The 25,085-nt window shown below is 43.2% G+C and overlaps 1 protein-coding gene across 3 annotated transcripts in view; it reads left to right on the top strand.

Moving 5' to 3' along the window:
* Positions 1 to 25,085, top strand: part of DHRSX (dehydrogenase/reductase X-linked) — a 531,490-nt gene that overhangs the window by 246,815 nt on the left and 259,590 nt on the right. The window contains exon 1 of one of the 3 annotated variants that reach the window (XM_077294698.1): positions 325 to 716. The exons of the other annotated variants lie outside the window; for them this stretch is intronic. Coding sequence (XP_077150813.1) covers positions 629 to 716 — 88 coding nt within the window. The 5' untranslated portion in view covers positions 325 to 628. Of the gene's footprint in view, positions 1 to 324; positions 717 to 25,085 lie in introns of those variants that run through there. 3 annotated transcript variants of the gene reach the window in all.

The following is a 25,085-nucleotide window of genomic DNA, read 5'->3' as shown; positions in this document are numbered from 1 at the left end:
AGCAAGAACACCGAACTCCATCTTTGAAAGATGAGCCCGGAAAGTTCAGTCACAGGGTGCGGGGTGCCAGACACAATAGGACTTAAGAAACATAACAGAGACAGGATCAGGTACTGGATATTCAGCCTCCAGGATAGGCGGATCTGGGTACTCTGCCCCCAGAACAGGCGGGTAAACAAGACACAAACGGATCTGGATATACAGCCTCCAGGATAGGCGGATCTGGGTACTCAGCCCCCAGAACAGGCGAGAGACAGGCATCAGCTCTCCCAGAACTTACTGCAGACAGAACGGGAGCTGGATACCTCACAAGGCAAGACACAGAAACACAATGCAATGCTCTGGCAACGCCCAGTAGCAAAGAGGAAGTTTATATAGGAGCTGCTCCTCAGCAATAGGCTGAGGAAGCAACACAGGTGCACACTCAAACCCTGATAAAAGCAGGGTAGGTGTGGCCGCGCGCACCCTAAGCACAAACAGAAACCATTATAGCACTGACAGCACAGGAACTGAGGCTTAGGGCACCTGGCAGCGGCTGCTAGCCTGGACACACGTGAGAAGCCATGCACCAGCTGCAGAGGACCTCGCAAGCCAAGGCTAGCTTCCAAGCGGCAGCCAGGGACCGCACATGCGAGTGGCCATGCAGCAGAGCAGAGTCATCACAGCACATGTACAGCTACGCAGCGGTGGCAGGGAACTGAGCAGCATCCATACAGGTAACAGACAACAGTATCCCTGCACATTAGGGGGAGAGGAGCAAGGGTTAAAGCAGAGATATGCAAAAGTAACGCCGAAGAAACGAGGTATAAACCCAGCGGCGTTACACTAAATAACAAGATTAGACGCCACCAGCTCTTCAAGCACATAAACTGTTTGTTGACTGTGGAACGAGGCTTTTGATATTCTGTCTGCATCTCGGCCTGTGCTTCACGCTTTTCTTACTCCATCATCTATAGTGTTTCATTCTATAGTTTATTTTTTGCAGAAAATCCATATACTTTTCTAGTGTTTGCATTTATAAGGGTACTCATCGCTTTCTGGGTTATGCACAAGCATCATCTTGGGAGATATTTTCAAGACTGTACAATTCAAAGTGGATTTCTGCTTTCACAGACTAAGTATTAATGTTGTTCTGTTTTTTTTAAGAGCTTGTGACCCTGGGTTAATTTTTATTGTAAATTGTGTCTTTTGTTTAAAATTTTGTGTTATCAAAAACTGTTGGCATTTGGCCTAGAAATGTGTTTTGGGTCTGTAACATTTCAGGCCTGTCACTTTAAGGATCAGTGCCCGGAAATCCTGGGTGATTACAGCATAGGCATTGCATGACACCATTGTGATTGGGGTGTTGCAGTCATTAATTAGCTTAAAAGGGGTGGTCCGGCCTTAAGCTACAAGTGTGCCGTTACTGCGATCTGTGCCGGTGCTAGGAGCTGTGGGTGTGTGACTGCAAGTATGTGATTTGCAGTATATATGACCATTTTACTGCACGGTCAGACACCGCTATTACACAGTACAATACAGGGTCACGTTTTTAAGATTATCTCATGTATTGCCAAGCTTTTAAAACTAAGGTTCAGATACAGGTTTAAAGAAGGCTACTACTTGCGATATAACACAGTTTTATTTCAAAGTGCAACATTAAAGGAATAGTATGATTGAATAGTATGATTGCATACTCTTTTGTATATTTTAACATACAAAGGTTAAGTACATATAAAGATTAAGTACATATACTCACATCATCACCAAGGATCTTTTAAACATCATCCGTCTCAGAGAAGCAAGCACCAAGTCAGAGAACCCCTGGAAAATTCACAACACTGCACGGGCATCCCAACTTATGTATCACAACACTGTACACGTATAAGTACAGGTACCCAACTTTCTCCTTCTGTTTTAGTCATGTTTCTCAGGCCTTATATAGCAATGTACACTGTGGAACTCTGGTTTCAGCCTCACCTTTCAGTGGCCAGCTTTTGGGATAAGATGAATCAGAGACACCAGGCAAACATCAGACAGTGGGCAATAAAAACATAGAATATAAAAGCTCACAAGGATTACATAAGTCCACAAAAGACAGACCTCCATGTTTTGCAATAGCAAACAAAAAACATAGAACTATTTGTAAGATAAAAGCTTTCAGACAATGAAGCAAACAGTTCTCAAGATTGTGTCACTATGAGCATTGTCTGTCTGTAAATGTATGACCAGCGATGCTGCTCTGTCAAGGTCTGAAAGCATACTGTGTATTTCAATATGGGCTCAAAATATCAATTTTTATGTTTACACTACATCTCAGCACATGAACCTTTTTTTAACATAACCAATTGTGGAACTTATTTTTTTCCAAAATGTACTGATTAACCCCTCTGTGACCTTAGACGTACTATCCCGTCGAGGTGACCTGGGCCTATCTGACCCTCGACGGGATAGTATGTCATAGCCGATCGGCCGCGCTCACGGGGGGAGCGCGGCCGATCGCGGCCGGGTGTCAGCTGACTATCGCAGCTGACATCCGGCACTATGTGCCAGGAGCGGTCACGGACCGCCCCCGGCACATTAACCCCCGGCACACCGTGATCAAACATGATCGCGATGTGCCGGCGGTGGAGGGAAGCATCGCGCAGGGAGGGGGCTCCCTGCGGTTCTCCCTGAGCCCCTCGCAGCAACGTGATGTGATCGCGTTGCTGCGAGGGTCTTACCTCCCTCCCTGCCTGCTCCAGACCCGGATCCAAGATGGCCGCGGATCCGGGTCCTGCAGGGAGGGAGGTGGCTTCACAGAAGCCTGCTCAGAGCAGGCACTGTGAAGCAGCCTGCACTTCTCTCAGATCGGTGATCTGTCAGAGTGCTATGCAAACTGGCAGATCACCGATCTGTATTGTCACCCCCTGGGGCAAAGTAAAAAAGTAAAAAAAAAAAATTCCAAAATAATGAAAAAAAATATATATATATTATTCCCATAAATACATTTCTTTACCTAAATAAAAAAAACTAAACAATAAAAGTACACATATTTAGTATCGCCGCGTCCGTAAAGACCCGACCTATAAAACTGGCCCACTAGTTAACCCCTTCAGTAAACACCGTAAGAAAAAAAAAAAAAACGAGGCAAAAAACAACGCTTTATTATCATACCGCCGAACAAAAAGTGGAATAACACGCGATCAAAAAGACAGATATAAATAACCATGGTACCGCTGAAAGCGTCATCTTGTCCCGCAAATAACAAGCCACCATACAGCATCATCAGCAAAAAAATAAAAAAGTTATAGTCCTGAGAATAAAGCGATGCAAAAATAATTATTTTTTCCATATAATAGTTTTTATTGTATAAAAGCGCCAAAACATAAAAAAATAATATAAATGAGATATCGCTGTAATCGTACTGACCCGAAGAATAAAACTGCTTTATCAATTTTAAGAAACGCGGAACAGTATAAACGCCTCCCCCAAAAGAAATTCATGAATAGCTGGTTTTTGGTCATTCTGCCTCACAAAAATTGGAATAAAAAGCGATAAAAAAATGTGATGTGCCCAAAAATGTTACCAATAAAAACGTCAACTCGTCCCGCAAAAAACAAGACCTCACATGACTCTGTGGACCAAAATATGGAAAATATATAGCTCTCAAAATGTGGTAATGCAAAAAATATTTTTTGCAATAAAAAGCGTCTTTCAGTGTGTGACGGCTGCCAATCATAAAAATCCGCTAAAAAACTCGCTATAAAAGTAAATCAAACCCCCCTTCATCACCCCCTTAGTTAGGGAAAAATAAAAAAAATGTATTTATTTCCATTTTCCCATTAGGGCTAGGGTTAGGGCTAGGGTTGGGGCTAGGGTTAAGGCTACAGTTAGGGTTGGGGCTAAAGTTAGGGTTAGGGTTGGGGCTAAAGTTACGGTTAGGGTTTAGATTACATTTACGGTTGGGAATAGGGTTGGGATTAGGGTTAGGGGTGTGTCAGGGTTAGAGGTGTGGTTAGGGTTACTGTTGGGATTAGGGTTAGGGGTGTGTTTGGATTAGGGTTTCAGTTATAATTGGGGGGTTTCCACTGTTTCGGCACATCAGGGGCTCTCCAAACGCGACATGGCGTCCGATCTCAATTCCAGCCAATTCTGCGTTGAAAAAGTAAAACAGTGCTCCTTCCCTTCCGAGCTCTCCCGTGTGCCCAAACAGGGGTTTACCCCAACATATGGGGTATCAGCGTACTCAGGACAAATAGGACAACAACCTTTGGGGTCCAATTTCTCCTGTTACCCCTGGGAAAATACAAAACTGGGGGCTAAAAAATAATTTTTGTGGGAAAAAAAAAGATTTTTTATTTTCACGGCTCTGCGTTATAAACTGTAGTGAAACACTTGGGGGTTCAAAGTTCTTACAACACATCTAGATAAGTTCCTTGGGGGGTCTAGTTTCCAAAATGGGGTCACTTGTGTGGGGCTTCTACTGTTTAGGTACATTAGGGGCTCTGCAAACGAAATGTGACGCCTGCAGACCATTCCATCTAAGTCTGCATTCCAAATGGCGCTCCTTCCCTTCCGAGCCCTCCCATGCATCCAAACGGTGGTTCCCCCCACATATGGGGTATCAGCGCACTCAGGACAAATTGGACAACAACTTTTGGGGTCCAATTTCTCCTGTTACCCTCGGGAAAATACAAAACTGGGGGCTGAAAAATAATTTTTGTGGGAAAAAATTTTTGTTTTATTTTTACGGCTCTGCATTATAAACTTCTGTGAAGCCCTTGGTGGGTCAAAGCGCTCACCACACATCTAGATAAGTTCCTTAGGGGGTCTACTTTCCAACATGGTGTCACTTGTGGGGGGTTTCTACTGTTTAGGTACATTAGGGGCTCTGCAAACGCAATGTGACACCTGCAGACCATTCCATCTAAGTCTGCATTCCAAATGGCGCTCCTTCACTTCCGAGCCCTTCCATGCGTCCAAACGGTGGTTTCCCCCCACATATGGGGTATCAGCGCACTCAGGACAAATTGGAAAACAACTTTTGGGGTCCAATTTCTCCTGTTACCCTCGGGAAAATACAAAACTGGGGGCTGAAAAATAATTTTTGTGGGAAAAAATTTTTGTTTTATTTTTACGGCTCTGCATTATAAACTTCTGTGTAGCCCTTGGTGGGTCAAAGCGCTCACCACACATCTAGATAAGTTCCTTAGGGGGTCTACTTTCCAACATGGTGTCACTTGTGGGGGTTTCTACTCTTTAGGTACATTAGGGGCTCTGCAAACGCAATGTGACGCCTGCAGACCATTCCATCTAAGTCTGCATTCCAAATGGCGCTCCTTCCTTTCCGAGCCCTCCCATGCGCCCAAACAGTGGTTCTCCCCACATATGGTATATTATCGCACTCAGGACAACTTGGACAACAGATTTTGGGGTCCAATTTCTCCTGCTACCCTCGGGAAAATACAAAACTGGGGGCTAAAAAAATAATTTTTGTGGGAAAAAATTTTTGTTTTATTTTTACGGCTCTGCATTATTAACTTCTGTGAAGCCCTTGGTGGGTCAAAGCGCTCAAAACACATCTAGATAAGTTCCTTAGGGGGTCTACTTTCCAAAATGGTGTCACTTGTGGGGGGTTTCAATGTTTAGGCACATCAGTGGCTCTCCAAACGCAACATGGCGTCCCATCTCAATTCCTGTCAATTTTGCATTGAAAAGTCAAACGGTGCTACTTCCCTTCCGAGCTCTCCCATGCGCCCAAACAGTGGTTTATCGCCACATATGGGGTATCAGCGTACTCAGGACAAATTGTACAACAACTTTTGGTGTCCAATTTCTTCTCTTACCCTTGGGAAAATAAAAAATTGGGGGCGAAAAATAATTTTTGTGAAAAAATATGATTTTTTATTTTTACGGTTCTGCATTATAAACTTCTGTGAAGTACTTGGTGGGTCAAAGTGCTCACCACACCTCTAGATAAGTTCCTTAGGGGTCTACTTTCCAAAATGGTGTCACTTGTGGGGGGTTTCAATGTTTAGGCACATCAGGGGCTCCCCAAACGCAACATGGCGTCCCATCTCAATTCCAGTCAATTTTGCATTGAAAAGTCAAATGGCGCTCCTTCGCTTCCGAGCTCTGTCATGCGCCCAAACAGTGGTTTACCCCCACATATGGGGTATCGGCGTACTCAGGACAAATTGTACAACAACTTTTGGGGTCCATTTTCTCCTGTTACCCTTGGTAAAATAAAACAAATTGGAGCTGAATTAAATTTTTTGTGAAAAAAAGTTAAATGTTCATTTTTATTTAAACATTCCAAAAATTCCTGTGAAGCACCAGAAGGGTTAATAAACTTCTTGAATATGGTTTTGAGCACCTTGAGGGGTGCAGTTTTTAGAATGGTGTCACACATGGGTATTTTCTATCATATAGACCCCTCAAAATGACTTCAAATGAGATGTGGTCCCTAAAAAAAAATGGTGTTGTAAAAATGAGAAATTGCTGGTCAACTTTTAACCCTTATAACTCCCTAACAAAAAAAAATTTGGGTTCCAAAATTGTGCTGATGTAAAGTAGACATGTGGGAAATGTTAGTTATTAAGTATTTTGTGTGACATATCTCTGTGATTTAAGGGCATAAAAATTCAAAGTTGAAAAATTGCAAAATTTTCAAAATTTTCGCCAAATTTCCATTTTTTTTGCAAATAAACGCAGGTAATATCAAAGAAATTTTACCACTATCATGAAGTACAATATGTCACGAGAAAACAATGTCAGAATCGCCAAGATCCGTTGAAGCGTTCCAGAGTTATAACCTCATAATGGGACAGTGGTCAGAATTGTAAAAATTGGCCCGGTCATTAACGTGCAAACCACCCTTGGGGGTGAAGGGGTTAAAATGTACTTTCTTCATGGGAAAACCCCTGTATTTATATAATATAGCTATATGTGCGACAATTTGAGTGTTTTTCTGTGACTTTTCATGCAAAGCTCGTAATTTATGTTTTCCTTTTATCCACATGATTTGTCTTACTGCGGAGTGCAACCAGGTCTGGGCCAAAAGTTAGACATAGAGAAAAAATTAGTTCAGCATTGCACTGCTTAATGTTGACCAATAATTACAGTGACATGTAAAAGTTTGGTGAAAATTACTGTTAGGCTGTATGCACATGTTGCAGATTTTTTGCGTTTTTTTCGCTATAAAACGCGAAAAAAACACATACATTATGCATCCCATCATTTAGAATGCATTCCACAATTTTTGTGCGAAAAAAACGCAGCATGTTCATGAATTTTGCGTTTTTTTGCGGATTTCCCACTATATTATTGCATTGGGAACCTCCAGAAAAATCCGCAAGAAAAACGCACCAAAAACGCGGTAAAAATGCATGCGGATTTCTTGCAGAAAATGTCCGGTTTTGCTCAGGAAATTTCTGCAAGAAATCCTGAAAGTGTGCACATAGCCTTATTGTGAACAATTAAAGGAAACCTGTCAGCAGGATTGTGCTGAGTAACCTACAAACAGTGTCAGGTTGGCACCATTATCCTGATCAAAATGTATCTTAGTTGATGAAATTAGTAGATGTACTAATAAGGGGATAGATAGAGTAGACAAAGGGAGTGTGACACAAAGGGTTAATGAGGGATTATGGCGGCCTGTGTCAGGTCTTTCCTTGGTTTCTCAGACTTAGAACAGGAAGGTAAGACTCTGCCTACATTTTAATCAGTACAACAGTGGCAACATGATATTGTCTGTAGTTTTCTTAGCAAAGTCCTGCTGAGAGATTTGCTTTAACTGTTCACAATAACAGTAATTTTGTCCAGGGGTGCCGATACTTACATGCTACTGTGTGTTCTTGCTCAGACTGATTGAATTAGTCATTATTACCGGAGGACCAGGGATCAATTAACAAAATCTTTTATGATGCAAATCCGACACTTGTGACTATGCCCTTGGGATTTTACAATTTGGTTTAAATTAAAAGTAAGAAAAGGAAAACTGGCATTCCCTAATTTGGAAGTTTTGTTTATTTTTTATGGAAGACATTCCAATATGAATAAATATAGACAGCGGTCCACGTTCAAAAACATTTCAGCAAAGGATGTATCCTTCTATATTTTTAAAAAACACTCTTTTTCGGTGATTACTTTGTATCTCCGTTCATACTGCACCCACACACACAAATGATACACCATTTGAAAGGTAAACCATACATCCACGATGTTATCACAAAAAACATTTTAAACATTAATTTTCATAAAGCTGCAGTAAGGAAAAATGAACTGTAGGTGGCACCACACTGCCCCCAAAGCATACTAATACAAAAGCTGAAACAAATCCTAACATTTGCCTGGAGGGCTTTCCAGCTTGCCGAACTCCTTGCTCAGCCGATTTCAGGCAGGAACATATTTGCTACATATGTGGAAGTAGAATGAAAGTATAACTTTACCTGTTTAAGACTTCAGCTTTAAAATTGAAGATATAAATGAATGCAGCATAAAAGGGACCGGACAGGTTCTGAACCATCAGATTTTCCGTATTATTAGACAGTCATTGAAAAGTCTATCTTCCTTCTAAGGTTGCAGCTTATTGGTGACCTGGAGTCACCTCTGGCTCCAAGTAAAAAACTGCAGAGTTGACATAACTCAGGCTGTACATTGTTTCCCGATGGGAGAGATTGGTGGAAACAACCGTGCAAAAATTGAAAAAAAAAAAATATCCAACCGTAGGGGAAAAAAAGTTAAAATAATCTGCAGATATTACTTTTTTTTGTAAAGGGTTATTCACAATTATTATACAATGATGTAAATACACTCAGTTATGGGGTCAATTCTGCTTTATCATTTTTACTGTCACTGCTTTACTGGGAGCTGCTCCGTTCACATACATAGGGCTGTGTTGCACTTCCCTACGCAGCAGATAGATGGCAGTGCTGCTGTGGAGGGGGGAAAAAAGCTGCTGCCCCGGTTCTTTTGCAAGGTCCTGACAATCAGCCCCTTTCTGATCATTAAGTAAAATACCATTATGTTTAATGTTGAGGGATCACATTTAGGCTGGAGTGACACAAAACGTATAAAAAAAATCGGTCTGTTTTACACGGACGACAATCGCAGAAATGTTCCCTGAACAGTGATCCGCATGTCATCTGTGTGCAGTGCGAGGATGCGATTTTCTCGCATGTAAGCATCAGTATGACATCCGTATGGCGAGATTTTCTCGCCGGCTTGCAAAATGGACATATAGTGGAGCCATGGGCTCAAATATTCGTGAAAACATATATACAGTCCATATATATAAACTGCTCAAAAAAATAAAGGGAACACTTAAACAACAGAATATAACTCCAAGTAAATCAAACTTCTGTGAAATCAAACTGTCCACTCAGGAAGCAACACTGTTTGACAATCAATTTCACATCGGGTTGTGCAAATGGAATTGACAACAGATAGAATCCCATAGAATGTAAGTCCGCAAGGACAGGGTCCTCTCCCCTCTGTACCAGTCTGTCACTGTAAACTTGTTTACTGTAAACGATATCTATAACTCTGTATGTAACCCCTTTCTCATGTACAGCACCTTGGAATTAATGGTGCTATATAAATAAATAATAATAATAACAGATGGAAATTAATGGCAATTATCAAGACACAATCAATAAAGCAGTGGTTCTGCAGGTGGGGACCACAGACCACATCTCAGTACCAATGCTTTCTGGCTGATGTGTTGGTCACTTTTGAATGTTGGTTGTACTTTCACACTCATGGTAGCATGAGATGGACTCTACAACCCACACAACTGGCTCAGGTAGTGCATCTCATCCAGGATGGCACATCAATGCGAGCTGTGGCAAAAAGGTTTGCTGTGCGTCAGTGTAGTGTCCAGAGGCTGGAGACGCTACCAGGAGACAGGCCAGTACACCAGGAGATTTGGAGTGGGCCGTAGGAGGGCAACAACCCAGCAGCAGGACCGCTACTTCAGCCTTTCTGCAAGGAGGAACAGGAAGAGCACTGCCAGAGCCCTGCAAAATGACCTCCAGCAGGTCACAAATGTGCATGTGTCTGCACAAACTGTTAGAAACCAACTCCCTGAAGATGGTCTGAGTGACTGACATCCACAGATGGGGTTGTGCTCACACCCCAACACCGTGCACGATGCTTGGCATTTGCCACAGAACACCTGGATTGGCAAATTCGCTACTGGCGCCCTGTGCTCTTCACAGATGAAATCAGGTTCACACTGAGCACATGTGACAGAGTCTGGAGACGCCGTGGAGAGAGATCTGCCTGCAACATCCTTCAGAATGAGCAGTTTGGCAGTGGGTCAGTAATGATGTGGGGTGGCATTTCTTTGGAGGGCCGCACTGCCCTGTATGTGCTAGCTAGAGGTACCCTGACTGCCATTAGGTACCGAGATGAGATCCTCAGACCCCTTGTGAGACCATTTGCTGGTGCAGTTGGCCTTGGGTTCTTACTAATGCAGGACAATGCCAGACCTCATGTGGCTGGAGTGTGTCAGCAGTTCCTGCAAGATGAAGGCATTGAAGCTATGGACTGGCATGCCCGTTCCCCAGACCTGAATCCAATTGAACACATCTGGGACATCATGTCTCACATCATCCACCAACGTCACGTTGCACCACAGACTGTCCAGGAGTTGATGAATGCTTTAGTCCAGGTCTGGGAGGAGATCCCTCAGGAGACCATCTGCCGCCTCATCAGGAGCATGCCCAGGCATTGTAGAGTGGTCATACAGGCACGTGGAGGCCACACACACTACAGAGCATCATTTCCTTGTCTTGATGCATTTCCACTGAAGTTGGATCAGCCTGTAACTTAATTTTCCACTTTGATTTTGAGTATCATTCCAAATCCATACCTCCATGGGATATTCATTTTGATTTACATTGATCATTTTTATGTTTTATTGTTCTCAACACATTCCACTATGTAATGAATAAAGATTTACAACTGAAATATTTCATTCACTGATATGTTATGATCCGGTGACCTTGGAGCCGCATGAGACTTTCTCTGGAGTAGGTGGAACCTGTACTGACCGCAAACCCTAAACTGTCACCGCAACTAGAAGTAGCCGTGGGGTGTACCTAACACATCCTAGACACCTCGACACAGCCGGAGGACTAAATACACCTATAGATGGAAATGGGAATTCTATCTTGCCTCAGAGCAGAACCCCAAAGGATAGGCAGCCCCCCACAAATATTGACTGTGAGTATTAGAGGAAAGACACACGCAGGCAGAAATCAGGATTTAGCAAAAGAGGCCTCGCTAGCTAAATATGAAAGGATAGGACAGAATACTAAGCGGTCAGTATTAAAACCCTAAAAATATCCACAGCAGATAATACAAAAATTCCACCATCTAACTAAAGACATGGAATGTATATCTGCATCTCCTGAGAATCCAACTTGACTGAAATATCCAAACACAGTCTAAGCTGGACAAGAAAAAACATTGAATAGTACTGAATTGTAAAGCACACAGCATGTGTGCTGTAGAAACAAAACCAGACACTTATCTTTGCTGATTTGGCAGCAGGGCAGGAGGAACCAGACAGAGATGCAAAACCTCCAAGAACAATGGACAACTGGCAAGGGCTAATGAATCCTGCACACCTAAATATCCCAGTCAGAGCTGCAATCAGCAGGGACACCTGCCCAGGATTGCAACCCAGGGACAACTGCATTACTACCAACAACCACCGGAGGGAACCCAAGAGCAGAATTCACAACAGTACCCCCCCTTGAAGAGGGGTCACCGAACCCTCACCAGAGCCCCCAGGCCGATCAGGACGAGCAAGATGAAAGGCACGGACCAAATCAGCAGCATGGACATCAGAGGCAAAAACCCAAGAATTATCCTCCTGGCCATAACCCTTCCATTTAACAAGGTACTGAAGCCTCCGCCTCGAAAAGCGATAATCCAAAATCTTCTCAACCACATACTCCAACTCCCCATCAACCAACACAGGGGCCGGAGGATCAACAGAGGGAACAACGGGCACCACATATTCCCGCAATAAAGATCTATGGAAGACATTATGGATAGCAAAAGAAGCCGGAAGGGCCAATCGAAAAGACACCGGATTAATAATCTCAGAAATCCTATAAGGACCAATAAAGCGAGGCTTAAACTTAGGGGAAGAAACCTTCATAGGAACATGATGGGAAGACAACCAGACCAGATCCCCAACCCGAAGCCGGGAACCAACACACCGACGACGGTTAACAAAACGTTGAGCCTCCTCCTGAGACAATACCAAATTGTCCACCACATGAGCCCAAATCTGCTGCAACCTGTCAACCACAGAATCCACACCAGGACAGTCAGAAGGCTCAACCTGCCCTGAAGAAAAACGAGGATGAAAACCAAAATTACAAAAGAAGGGCGAAACCAAGGTAGCCGAACTAGCCCGATTATTAAGGGCAAACTCGGCCAATGGCAAGAAAGCCACCCAATCATCCTGATCAGCAGACACAAAGCATCTCAGATAAGTTTCTAAAGTCTGATTAGTTCGCTTGGTCTGGCCATTTGTCTGAGGATGAAATGCGAAAGAAAAAGACAAATCAATGCCCAGCTTAGCACAAAAGGCCCGCCAAAACGGAGAAACAAACTGGGACCCTCTGTCGGACACAATATTCTCCGGAATACCATGCAAACGAATCACATGCTGAAAAAACAACGGAACCAACTCAGAAGAGGAAGGCAATTTAGGCAAAGGCACCAAATGGACCATCTTAGAGAACCGGTCACAAACAACCCAGATGACAGACATCCTCTGGGAAACCGGAAGATCAGAAATAAAATCCATAGAAATATGCGTCCAGGGCCTCTCAGGGACCGGCAAAGGCAAAAGCAACCCACTAGCACAGGAACAACAAGGCTTAACCCGCGCACAAGTCCCACAGGACTGCACAAAAGAACGCACATCACGTGACAAAGAAGGCCACCAAAAGGACCTACCAACCAAATCTCTAGTACCAAAAATACCAGGATGGCCAGCCAACACAGAACAATGAACCTCAGGAATCACTCTACTAGTCCATCTATCAGGAACAAACAGTTTCCCCACTGGACAGCGGTCAGGTTTGTCAGCCTGAAATTCCAGAAGAACCCGTCGTAAATCAGGGAAAATGGCAGAAAGGACCACCCCTTCTTTCAGAATTCCGACCGGTTCAAGGACCTCAGGAGAATCAGGCAAAAAACTCCTAGAGAGGGCATCAGCCTTAATATTCTTAGAACCCGGAAGATACGAGACCACGAAATCAAAACGGGAAAAAAACAAGGACCATCGAGCCTGTCTAGGATTCAGCCGCCTGGCAGACTCGAGGTAAATCAGATTTTTATGATCGGTCAAGACCACAATATGGTGCTTAGCTCCCTCGAGCCAATGTCGCCACTCCTCAAATGCCCACTTCATAGCCAACAACTCCCGATTGCCGACATCATAATTGCGTTCAGCGGGCGAAAATTTACGGGAAAAGAAGGCACACGGTTTCATCAAGGAACCAACAGGATCCCTCTGAGACAAAACGGCTCCTGCCCCAATCTCAGAAGCGTCAACCTCAACCTGAAACGGAAGAGAAACATCTGGTTGACGCAACACCGGGGCAGAAGTAAATTGGCGTTTAAGCTCCTGAAAGGCAGAGACAGCCGCAGAGGACCAATTCGTCACATCAGCGCCTTTCTTCGTCAAATCGGTCAAGGGTTTAACCACACTGGAGAAGTTAGCAATGAAACGGCGATAAAAATTAGCAAAGCCCAAAAATTTCTGAAGGCTCTTCACAGATGTGGGTTGAATCCAATCATGAATGGCCTGAACCTTAACCGGATCCATCTCTATAGATGAGGGAGAAAAAATAAAGCCCAAAAAAGAAACCTTCTGCACTCCAAAGAGACACTTAGACCCCTTCACAAACAAAGCATTATCACGAAGGATCTGAAATACCACCCTGACCTGTTTCACATGAGACTCCCAATCATCGGAAAAAATTAAAATGTCATCCAAATATACAATCATGAATTTATCAAGATAAGTCCGGAAGATATCGTGCATGAAGGACTGAAAAACAGATGGAGCATTAGAGAGCCCGAATGGCATCACAAGGTATTCAAAATGGCCTGCGGGCGTATTAAACGCAGTTTTCCATTCATCACCCTGCTTAATACGAACAAGATTATATGCCCCCCGAAGGTCAATCTTAGTAAACCAACTAGCCCCCTTAATCCTAGCAAACAAATCGGAAAGCAGAGGTAAAGGGTATTGAAACTTGACCGTGATCTTATTCAAGAGGCGATAATCAATACAGGGTCTCAAGGAGCCATCCTTCTTAGCAACAAAAAAAAATCCTGCTCCCAACGGTGAAGAAGATGGCCGAATATGTCCTTTCTCCAAAGACTCCTTAACATAACTCCGCATGGCGGTATGTTCAGGCACAGACAGGTTGAAAAGTCGGCCCTTAGGAAACTTACAGCCTGGAATCAAGTCAATCGCACAATCACAGTCCCTATGCGGTGGAAGGGAACTGGACTTGGGCTCATCGAATACATCCTGAAAATCAGACAAAAACTCTGGAATTTCAGAAGTGGAAGAAGAGGAGATTGACATCAAAGGAACATCATTATGAACCCCCTGACATCCCCAACTAGTCACAGACATAGACTTCCTGTTTAATATTTATTTTATTTTCAAACAATAACACATAACAACAAAAACATACATTAATTCCATTACAAATTATAATCATAATAATATATATATATATATATATATATATATATATATATATATATATATATATATATATATATATATATATATATATATATATATATATATAAAAAAATCCAACGGCTGTGTTAGGGCAAATAGTATTTACTCACAGACCAGGTTTGCCAAATCTTTGCTACTTTTTTTCTCCTAATGCGAGACTGAGACAACATTAATTCATATTTACAGTTCACATTCAGCTTTTCGGTCAGCTCTTTTAGGGTTGGAGGAAAGGTCTCCTTCCATTTTCTAGCCACCAGTGTCCGAGCTACTATCAATATATGTGATATCAACCCTCTAATTTGTTTAGGAAATATTTCCAAACCGATGTGTAAAATCGCCATTGAGGGTGTAATTTGTGCCATTACCCCCGTAATCTCCATAATCAGCTTTCACACAGACATAGACTTCCAATCCAACACAGGATTATGTGCCTTCAACCACGGAAAACCCAGCACGATAGCATCATGTAAATTATGCAACACCAGGAATCGACAATCTTCCTGATGGGCTGGCGCCATGCACATGGTCACCTGTGTCCAGAACTGGGGCTTATTTTTAGCCAAAGGTGTAGCATCAATGCCCCTTAAAGGAATAGGGTTCTGCAAAGACTGCAAAGGAAAACCACAATGCCTGGCAAACTCAAAGTCCATTAAGTTCAAGGCGGCGCCTGAATCCACAAACGCCAAGACAGAAAATCATGATAATGAGCAGATCAAGGACACAGATAATAAAAATTTAGGTTGTACAGTACTGATGGTAAATGAACTAGCGATCCTCTTTGTACGCCTAGGGCAGACTGAAATGACATGAGAAGCATCGCCACAATAAAAACACAACCTATTCTGATGTCTGAATCCCTGTTGTTCCGTTCTAGACAGAATCCTATCACACTGCATTGACTCAGGCATCTGCTCTGAGGACAAAGCCACAGCGCGCATAGTTCTGCGCTCCCGCAGAATAGAATCACTCAGACCGAAAGGCGTGGGAAACCCCACCATAACATCTTTAACGGATTCAGAAAGACCCTTTCTGAAAATTGCCGCCAAAGCATCATCATTCCATTTAGTCAACACAGACCATTTTCTAAATTTCTGACAATACAATTCGGCCGCTTCTTGACCCTGAGACAGGACCAACAAGATCTTCTCCGCTTGATCCACAGAATTTGGTTTATCATATAATAAACCTAAAGCCTGAAAAAAGGCGTCTACATTAAGCAAGGCCGGATTCCCAGATTCCAGGGAAAATGCCCAATCCTGAGGATCACCACGCAGCAGGGAGATGACAATTTTAACCTGCTGAATGGAATCACCAGAGGATCGAGGTCTCAGAGCAAAAAACAGTTTACATTTGTTTTTAAAACTCAAAAATTTGGACCTGTCCCCAAAAAACAAATCAGGAGTAGGAATCTTAGGCTCTAAAACTGGAGTCTGAACAATATAATCAGAAATACCCTGTACTCTAGCAGCAAGCTGATCTATACGAGAAGCTAATCCCTGAACATCCATGCTAGCACAAGACTCCTCAGCCACCCAGAGAAAAAGAGGGAAGAAAAGACAAAGCAGGCTACAGAAAAAAAAATGGCTCTTTCTTCCCTTCTTCTGAGATGCATTTAACTCATTGTTGGCCAGTTTTGCTGTTATGATCCGGTGACCTTGGAGCCGCATGAGACTTTCTCAGGAGTAGGTGGAACCTGTACTGACCGCAAACCCTAAACTGTCACCGCAACTAGAAGTAGCCGTGGGGTGTACCTAACACATCCTAGACACCTCGACACAGCCGGAGGACTAAATACACCTATAGATGGAAATGGGAATTCTATCTTGCCTCAGAGCAGAACCCCAAAGGATAGGCAGCCCCCCACAAATATTGACTGTGAGTATTAGAGGAAAGACACATGCAGGCAGAAATCAGGATTTAGCAAAAGAATACTAAGCGGTCAGTATTAAAACCCTAAAAATATCCACAGCAGATAATACAAAAATTCCACCATCTAACTAAAGACATGGAATGTATATCTGCATCTCCTGAGAATCCAACTTGACTGAAATATCCAAACACAGTCTAAGCTGGACAAGAAAAAACATTGAATAGTACTGAATTGTAAAGCACACAGCATGTGTGCTGTAGAAACAAAACCAGACACTTATCTTTGCTGACTTGGCAGCAGGGCAGGAGGAACCAGACAAAGATGCAAAACCTCCAAGAACAATGGACAACTGGCAAGGGCTAATGAATCCTGCACACCTAAATATACCAGTCAGAGCTGCAATCAGCAGGGACACCTGCCCAGGATTGCAACCCAGGGACAACTGCATTACTACCAACAACCACCGGAGGGAACCCAAGAGCAGAATTCACAACAGTGATATCTAGTATGTGGTATTTTAGTGTTCCCTTTTTTTTTTTTTTTTAACCCCTTCCCGACATTTGACGTACTATCCCGTCGAGGTGGGGTGGGCCCGTATGACCGCCGACGGGATAGTACGTCATCACCGATCAGCGGCGCTCACGGGGGGAGCGCGGCCGATCGCGGCCGGGTGTCAGCTGCATATCGCAGCTGACATCCGGCACTATGTGCCAGGAGCGGTCACGGACCGCCCCCGGCACATTAACCCCCGGCACACCGCGATCAAACATGATCGCAGTGTACCGGCGGTATAGGGAAGCATCGCGCAGGGAGGGGGCTCCCTGCGGGCTTCCCTGAGACCCCCGGAGCAACGCGATGTGATCGCGTTGCTGCGAGGGTCTCCTACCTCCTTCCTGGCTGCAGGTCCCGGATCCAAGATGGCCGCGGCATCCGGGTCCTGCAGGGAGGGAGGTGGCTTACCGAGTGTCTGCTCAGGGCAGACGCTTGGTAAGCCTGCAGCCCTGCACAGCAGATCGTCGATCTGGCAGAGTGCTGTGCACACTGCCAGATCAATGATCTGTGATGTCCCCCCCTGGGACAAAGTAAAAAAGTAAAAAAAAAATTTTTCCACATGTGTAAAAAAAAAAAAAAAAAAATCCTAAATAAATAATAAAAAAAAAATATATATTATTCCCATAAATACATTTCTTTATCTAAATAAAAAAAACAAAACAATAAAAGTACACATATTTAGTATCGCCGCGTCCGTAACGACCCAACCTATAAAACTGCCCCACTAGTTAACCCCTTCAGTAAACACCGTAAGAAAAAAAAAAAAAAAACGAGGCAAAAAACAACGCTTTATTACCATACCGCCGAACAAAAAGTGGAATAACACGCGATCAAAAAGACTGATATAAATATCCATGGTACCGCTGAAAACGTCATCTTGTCCCGCAAAAAACAAGCCGCCATACAACATTATCAGCAAAAAAATAAAAAAGTTATAGTCCTGAGAATAAAGCGATACGAAAATAATTATTTTTTCTATATTTTAGTTTTTATCGTATAAAAGCGCCAAAACATAAAAAAATGATATAAATGAGATATCGCTGTAATCGTACTGACCCGAAGAATAAAACTGCTTTATCAATTTTACCAAACGCGGAACGGTATAAACGCCTCCCCCAAAAGAAATTCATGAATAGCTGGTTTTTGGTCATTCTGCCTCACAAAAATCGGAATAAAAAGCGATCAAAAACGGTCACGTGTCCGAAAATGTTACCAATAAAAACGTCAACTCGTCCCGCAAAAAACAAGACCTCACATGACTCTGTGGAGCAAAATGTGGAAAAATTATAGGTCTCAAAATGTGGAGACGCAAAAACTTTTTTGCTATAAAAAGCGTCGCTGGTTTCACACTTGCGTTTTTGTCTGCAGCGTTTTTTGCACAAAAAAACGCATGCGTTTTTTCCCTATATTTAACATTGAAAACGCATGCGGTTTTTTTGTACGCGTTTGGTCGCATTTTCAAACGCATGCGTTTTTTTTCTGCATGCGTTCATTTTCAGAAATACAACCTGCAGTATTTTCTTGCGTTTTTAAGCACATGCGTTTGTTTGCGTTAAAAACGCATGCATTTAAACACACTGAAAAGCCACCCACCACCATCAAGGTGATAAAGGGATCCAAACCCTAACCCTAACTCTACCCCTAACCTCACCCCTAACCGTTTAATGAACATTTTCTGACAGTCATAGTGCCACGTATTTCAGTGCCACGTATTTCAGTGCCACGTATTTCAGTGCCACGTGTTTCAGTGCCACGTATTTCAGTGCCACGTATCACATATTTCAGTGCCACGTATCACGTATTTCAGTGCCACGTATCACGTATTTCAGTGCCACATATTTTAGTACCACGTATTTCAGTGCCACGTATTTCAGTGCCACGTATTTCAGTGCCACGTATTTCAGTGCCACGTATCACGTATTTCAGTGCCACGTATTTCAGTGCCACGTATTTCAGTGCCACGTATTTCAGTGCCACGTATTTCAGTGCCACGTATTTCAGTGCCATGTATCACGTATTTCAGTGCCACGTGTTTCAGTGCCACGTATTTAAGTGCCACGTATCACGTATTTCAGTGCCACGTATTTCAGTGCCACGTATTTCAGTGCCACGTATCACGTATTTCAGTGCCACGTATTTCAGTGCCACGTATTTCAGTGCCACGTATTTCAGTGCCACGTATTTCAGTGCCACGTATTTCAGTGCCACGTATTTCAGTGCCACGTATTTCAGTGCCACGTATTTCAGTGCCACGTATTTCAGTGCCACGTATCACGTATTTCAGTGCCACGTGTTTCAGTGCCACGTATTTAAGTGCCACGTATCACGTATTTCAGTGCCACGTATTTCAGTGCCACGTATTTCAGTGCCACGTATTTCAGTGCCACGTATTTCAGTGCCACGTATTTCAGTGCCACGTATTTCAGTCACGTTTAGGATTAGGGTTAGGGGTAGGGTTAGGGTTAGGGTTAGGGCTAGGGTTGGAGGTAAAGTTAGGGTTGGGGCTAAAGTTAGGGTTGGGGCTAAAGTTAGGGTTGGGGCTAAAGTTAGGGTTAGGGTTTGGATTACATTTACGTTTGGATTAGGGTTGGGATTAGAATTATGGGTGTGTCAGGGCTAGGGGTGTGGTTAGGGTTACCGTTGGGATTAGGGTTAGGGGTGTGTTTGGGTTAGGGTTTCAGGTAGAATTGGGGAGTTTCCACTGTCCAGGCACATCAGGGGCTCTACAAGCGCGACATGGCGTCCAATCTCAATTCCAGCCAATTCTGCGTTGAAAAAGTAAAACAGTGCTCCTTCCCTTCCGAGCTCTCCCGTGCGCCCAAAAAGGGGTTTACCCCAACATATGTGTTATCAGCGTACTCGGGACAAATTGAACAACAACTTCTGGGGTCCAAGTTCTCTTGTTATCCTTAGGAAAATAAAAATTTTGGGGGCTAAAAATCATTTTTGTGGGAAAAAAAAGATGTTTTATTTTCACGGCTCTGCGTTATAAACTGTAGTGAAACACTTGGGGGTTCAAAGTTCTCACAACACATCTAGATAAGTTCCTTGGGAGGTCTAGTTTCCAATATGGGGTCACTTGTGGGGGGTTTGTACTGTTTGGGTACATCAGGGGCTCTGCAAATGCAACGTGACGCCTGCAGACCAATCCATTTAAGGCTGCATTCCAAATGGCGCTCCTTCCCTTCCGAGCTCTGTCATGCACCCAAACAGTGGTTCCCCCCCACATATGGGGTATCAGCGTACTCAGGACAAATTGGACAACAACTTTTGGGGTCTAATTTATCCTGTTACCCTTGTGAAAATACAAAACTGGGGGCTAAAAAATCATTTTTGTGAAAAAAAAAAAAGAATTTTTATTTTCACGGCTTTGCGCTATAAACTTTAGTGAAACACTTGGGGGTTCAAAGTTCTCAAAACACATCTAGATAAGTTCCTTGGGAGGTCTAGTTTCCAATATGGGGTCACTTGTGGGGGGTTTGTACTGTTTGGGTACATCAGGGGCTCTGCAAATGCAACGTGACGGCTGCTGACCAATCCATTTAAGTCTGCATTCCAAATGGCGCTCCTTCCCTTCCGAGCTCTGTCATGCGCCCAAACAGTGGTTCCCCCCGACATATGGGGTATCAGCGTACTCAGGACAAATTGGACAACAACTTTTGGGGTCTAATTTATCCTGTTACCCTTGTGAAAATACAAAACTGGGGGCTAAAAAATCATTTTTGTGAAAAAAAAAAAAGAATTTTTATTTTCACGGCTTTGCGCTATAAACTTTAGTGAAACACTTGGGGGTTCAAAGTTCTCAAAACACATCTAGATAAGTTCCTTGGGAGGTCTAGTTTCCAATATGGGGTCACTTGTGGGGGGTTTGTACTGTTTGGGTACATCAGGGGCTCTGCAAATGCAACGTGACGGCTGCTGACCAATCCATTTAAGTCTGCATTCCAAATGGCGCTCCTTCCCTTCCGAGCTCTGTCATGCGCCCAAACAGTGGTTCCCCCCCACATATGGGGTATCAGCGTACTCAGGACAAATTGGAAAACAAATTTTGGGGTCCAATTTATTCTGTTACCCTTGTAAAAATACAAAGCTGGGGGCTAAAAAATCATTTTTGAGAAAAAAAAAAAAAAAATTATTTTCACGGCTCTGCGTTATAATCTGTAGTGAAACACTTGGGGGTTCAAAGCTCTCAAAACACATCTAGATAAGTTCCTTAGGGGGTCTACTTTCCAAAATGGTGTCACTTGTAGGGAGTTTCAATGTTTAGGCACATCAGGGGCTCTCCAAACGCAACATGGCGTCCCATCTCAATTCCAGTCAATTTTGCATTGAAAAGTCAAATGGCGCTCCTTCCCTTCCAAGCTCTGCCATGCGCCCAAACAATGGTTTACACCCACATATGGGGTATCAGCGTACTCAGGACAAATTGCACAACATTTTTTGGGGTCCAATTTCTTCTCTTACCCTTGGGAAAATAAAAAATTGGGGGCAAAAAGATCATTTTTGTGAAAAAAATATGATTTTTTATTTTTACGGCTCTGCATTATAAACTTCTGTGAAGCACTTGGTGGGTCAAAGTGCTCACCACACATCTAGATAAGTTCCTTAGGGGGTCTACTTTCCAAAATGGTGTCACTTGTAGGGAGTTTCAATGTTTAGGCACATCAGGGGCTCTCCAAACGCAACATGGCGTCCCATCTCAATTCCAGTCAATTTTGCATTGAAAAGTCAAATGGCGCTCCTTCCCTTCCAAGCTCTGCCATGCGCCCAAACAATGGTTTACACCCACATATGGGGTATCAGCGTACTCAGGACAAATTGCACAACATTTTTTGGGGTCCAATTTCTTCTCTTACCCTTGGGAAAATAAAAAATTGGGGGCGAAAAGATCATTTTTGTGAAAAAATATGATTTTTTATTTTTACGGCTCTGCATTATAAACTTCTGTGAAGCACTTGGTGGGTCAAAGTGCTCACCACACATCTAGATAAGTTCCTTAGGGGGTCTACTTTCCAAAATGGTGTCACTTGTAGGGAGTTTCAATGTTTAGGCACATCAGGGGCTCTCCAAACGCAACATGGCGTCCCATCTCAATTCCAGTCAATTTTGCATTGAAAAGTCAAATGGCGCTCCTTCCCTTCCAAGCTCTGCCATGCGCCCAAACAATGGTTTACACCCACATATGGGGTATCAGCGTACTCAGGACAAATTGCACAACATTTTTTGGGGTCCAATTTCTTCTCTTACCCTTGGGAAAATAAAAAATTGGGGGCGAAAAGATCATTTTTGTGAAAAAATATGATTTTTTATTTTTACGGCTCTGCATTATAAACTTCTGTGAAGCACTTGGTGGGTCAAAGTGCTCACCACACATCTAGATAAGTTCCTTAGGGGGTCTACTTTCCAAAATGGTGTCACTTGTAGGGAGTTTCAATGTTTAGGCACATCAGGGGCTCTCCAAACGCAACATGGCGTCCCATCTCAATTCCAGTCAATTTTGCATTGAAAAGTCAAATGGCGCTCCTTCCCTTCCAAGCTCTGCCATGCGCCCAAACAATGGTTTACACCCACATATGGGGTATCAGCGTACTCAGGACAAATTGCACAACATTTTTTGGGGTCCAATTTCTTCTCTTACCCTTGGGAAAATAAAAAATTGGGGGCGAAAAGATCATTTTTGTGAAAAAATATGATTTTTTATTTTTACGGCTCTGCATTATAAACTTCTGTGAAGCACTTGGTGGGTCAAAGTGCTCACCACACATCTAGATAAGTTCCTTAGGGGGTCTACTTTCCAAAATGTTGTCACTTGTAGGGAGTTTCAATGTTTAGGCACATCAGGGGCTCTCCAAACGCAACATGGCGTCCCATCTCAATTCCAGTCAATTTTGCATTGAAAAGTCAAATGGCGCTCCTTCCCTTCCAAGCTCTGCCATGCGCCTAAACAATGGTTTACCCCCACATATGGGGTATCAGCGTACTCAGGACAAATTGTACAACAACTTTGGGGGTCCATTTTCTCCTGTTACCCTTGGTAAAATAAAACAAATTGGAGCTGAAATAAATTTTGTGTGAAAAAAAGTTAAATGTTCATTTTTATTTAAACATTCCAAAAATTCCTGTGAAACACCTGAAGGGTTAATAAACTTCTTGAATGTGGTTTTGAGCACCTTGAGGGGTGCAGTTTTTAGAATGGTGTCACACTTGAGTATTTTCTATCATATAGACCCCTCAAAATGACTTCAAATGAGATGTGGTCCCTAAAAAAAAATGGTGTTGTAAAAATGAGAAATTGCTGGTCAATTTTAACCCTTATAACTCCGTCACAAAAAAAAATTTTGGTTCCAAAATTGTACTGATGTAAAGTAGACATGTGGGAAATGTTACTTATTAAGTATTTTGCGTGACATATGTCTGTGATTTAAGGGCACAAAAATTCAAAGTTGGAAAATTGCAAAATTTTCAAAATTTTCGCCAAATTTCCATTTTTTTCACAAATAAACGCAAGTTATATCGAATAAATTTTACCTTTAACATGAAGTACAATATGTCACGAGAAAACAATGTCAGAATCGCCAAGATCCGTCAAAGCGTTCCAGAGTTATAGCCTCATAAAGGGACAGTGGTCAGAATTGTAAAAATTGGCCCGGTCATTAACGTGCAAACCACCCTTGGGGGTGAAGGGGTTAAGCAGTATATATGTATATATACCATATATACTCGAGTATAAGCCGAGAATTTCAGCCCATTTTTTTAGGCTGACATTGCCCCTCTCGGCTTATACTCGAGTCATTCCCAGGGGTCGGCAGGGGAGGGGGAGCTGCAGCTGTCTAATCATGCTCACCTGCTCCTGGCGTGGTCCCTGCACATCCCTGGTTCTCCGGGCGCTGGCAGCTTCTTCCTGTTTTGAGCGGTCAGATGGTACCGCTCATTACAGTAATGAGTATGGACCCGACTCCACTCCCATAGGGGTGGAGCCGTATATTCATTACTGTAATGAGCGGTACCATGTGACCGCTTAATACAGGAAGAAGCTGCCGGCGCCCGGAGAACCAGGGACATGCAGGGACCGCACCAGGAGCAGGTATGTATAACGGGGGCATTGCGCTATGTTCACCTGTCCCACATTCCACCGCCGGGCTCCGTCTTCTGCATCCTCTGCAGTGACGCTCAGGTCAGAGGGCGCGATGACGCAATTAGTGTGCGTGCTGCCCTCTGCCTGAACTTCAGTGCAGAGGACGCAGAAGACACAGCTGCGCCCAGCGGTGGAACGAGGGACAGGTGAATATTGCAATTGCCGGGGGCCTGAGCGACGAGAGGTGAGTATGTAATTTTTTTTTTATTTTTTTTTAATCGCAGCAACAGCATATGGAGCAAATGTGTCTATGGAGCATCTTATGGGGCCATAATCAGCATTTGTGGAGCATTATACAGGGCATATGTCTGTATGGAGCATCTGATGGGGCTATAATCAGCATTTGTGCAGCATTATATGGGATCAATGTCTGTATGGAACAACTTATGGGGCCATATTCAGCATTTGTGCAGCATTATATGGGGCAAATGTGTCTATGGAGCATCTTATGGGGCCATAATCAGCATTTGTGCAGCATTGTATGGGGCAAATGTCTGTATGGAGCATCTTATAGGGCCATAATCAGCATTTGTGCAGCAGTATATGGGGCAAATGTCTGTATGGAACATCTTATGGGGTCATAATCAACATTTGTGCAGCATTAAATGGGGCATCTTTTAATATGGAGCATCTTATGGGGCCCATCATGAACTGTATGGAGCATTATATGGGGCTCCTGATTCAATATGGATATTCAAAAACACTTAACCTACTGATGTCTCAGTTAATTTTACTTTTATTGGTATCAATTTTTTTTTTTTTGACATTTACTA

Source organism: Ranitomeya variabilis, chromosome 3 (assembly GCF_051348905.1).
Source record: "Ranitomeya variabilis isolate aRanVar5 chromosome 3, aRanVar5.hap1, whole genome shotgun sequence".
Lineage (NCBI taxonomy): Eukaryota > Metazoa > Chordata > Amphibia > Anura > Dendrobatidae > Ranitomeya > Ranitomeya variabilis.
The sequence above is the reverse complement of the archived record's forward strand: the minus strand, read 5'-3'. Positions and strand labels throughout refer to the sequence as shown.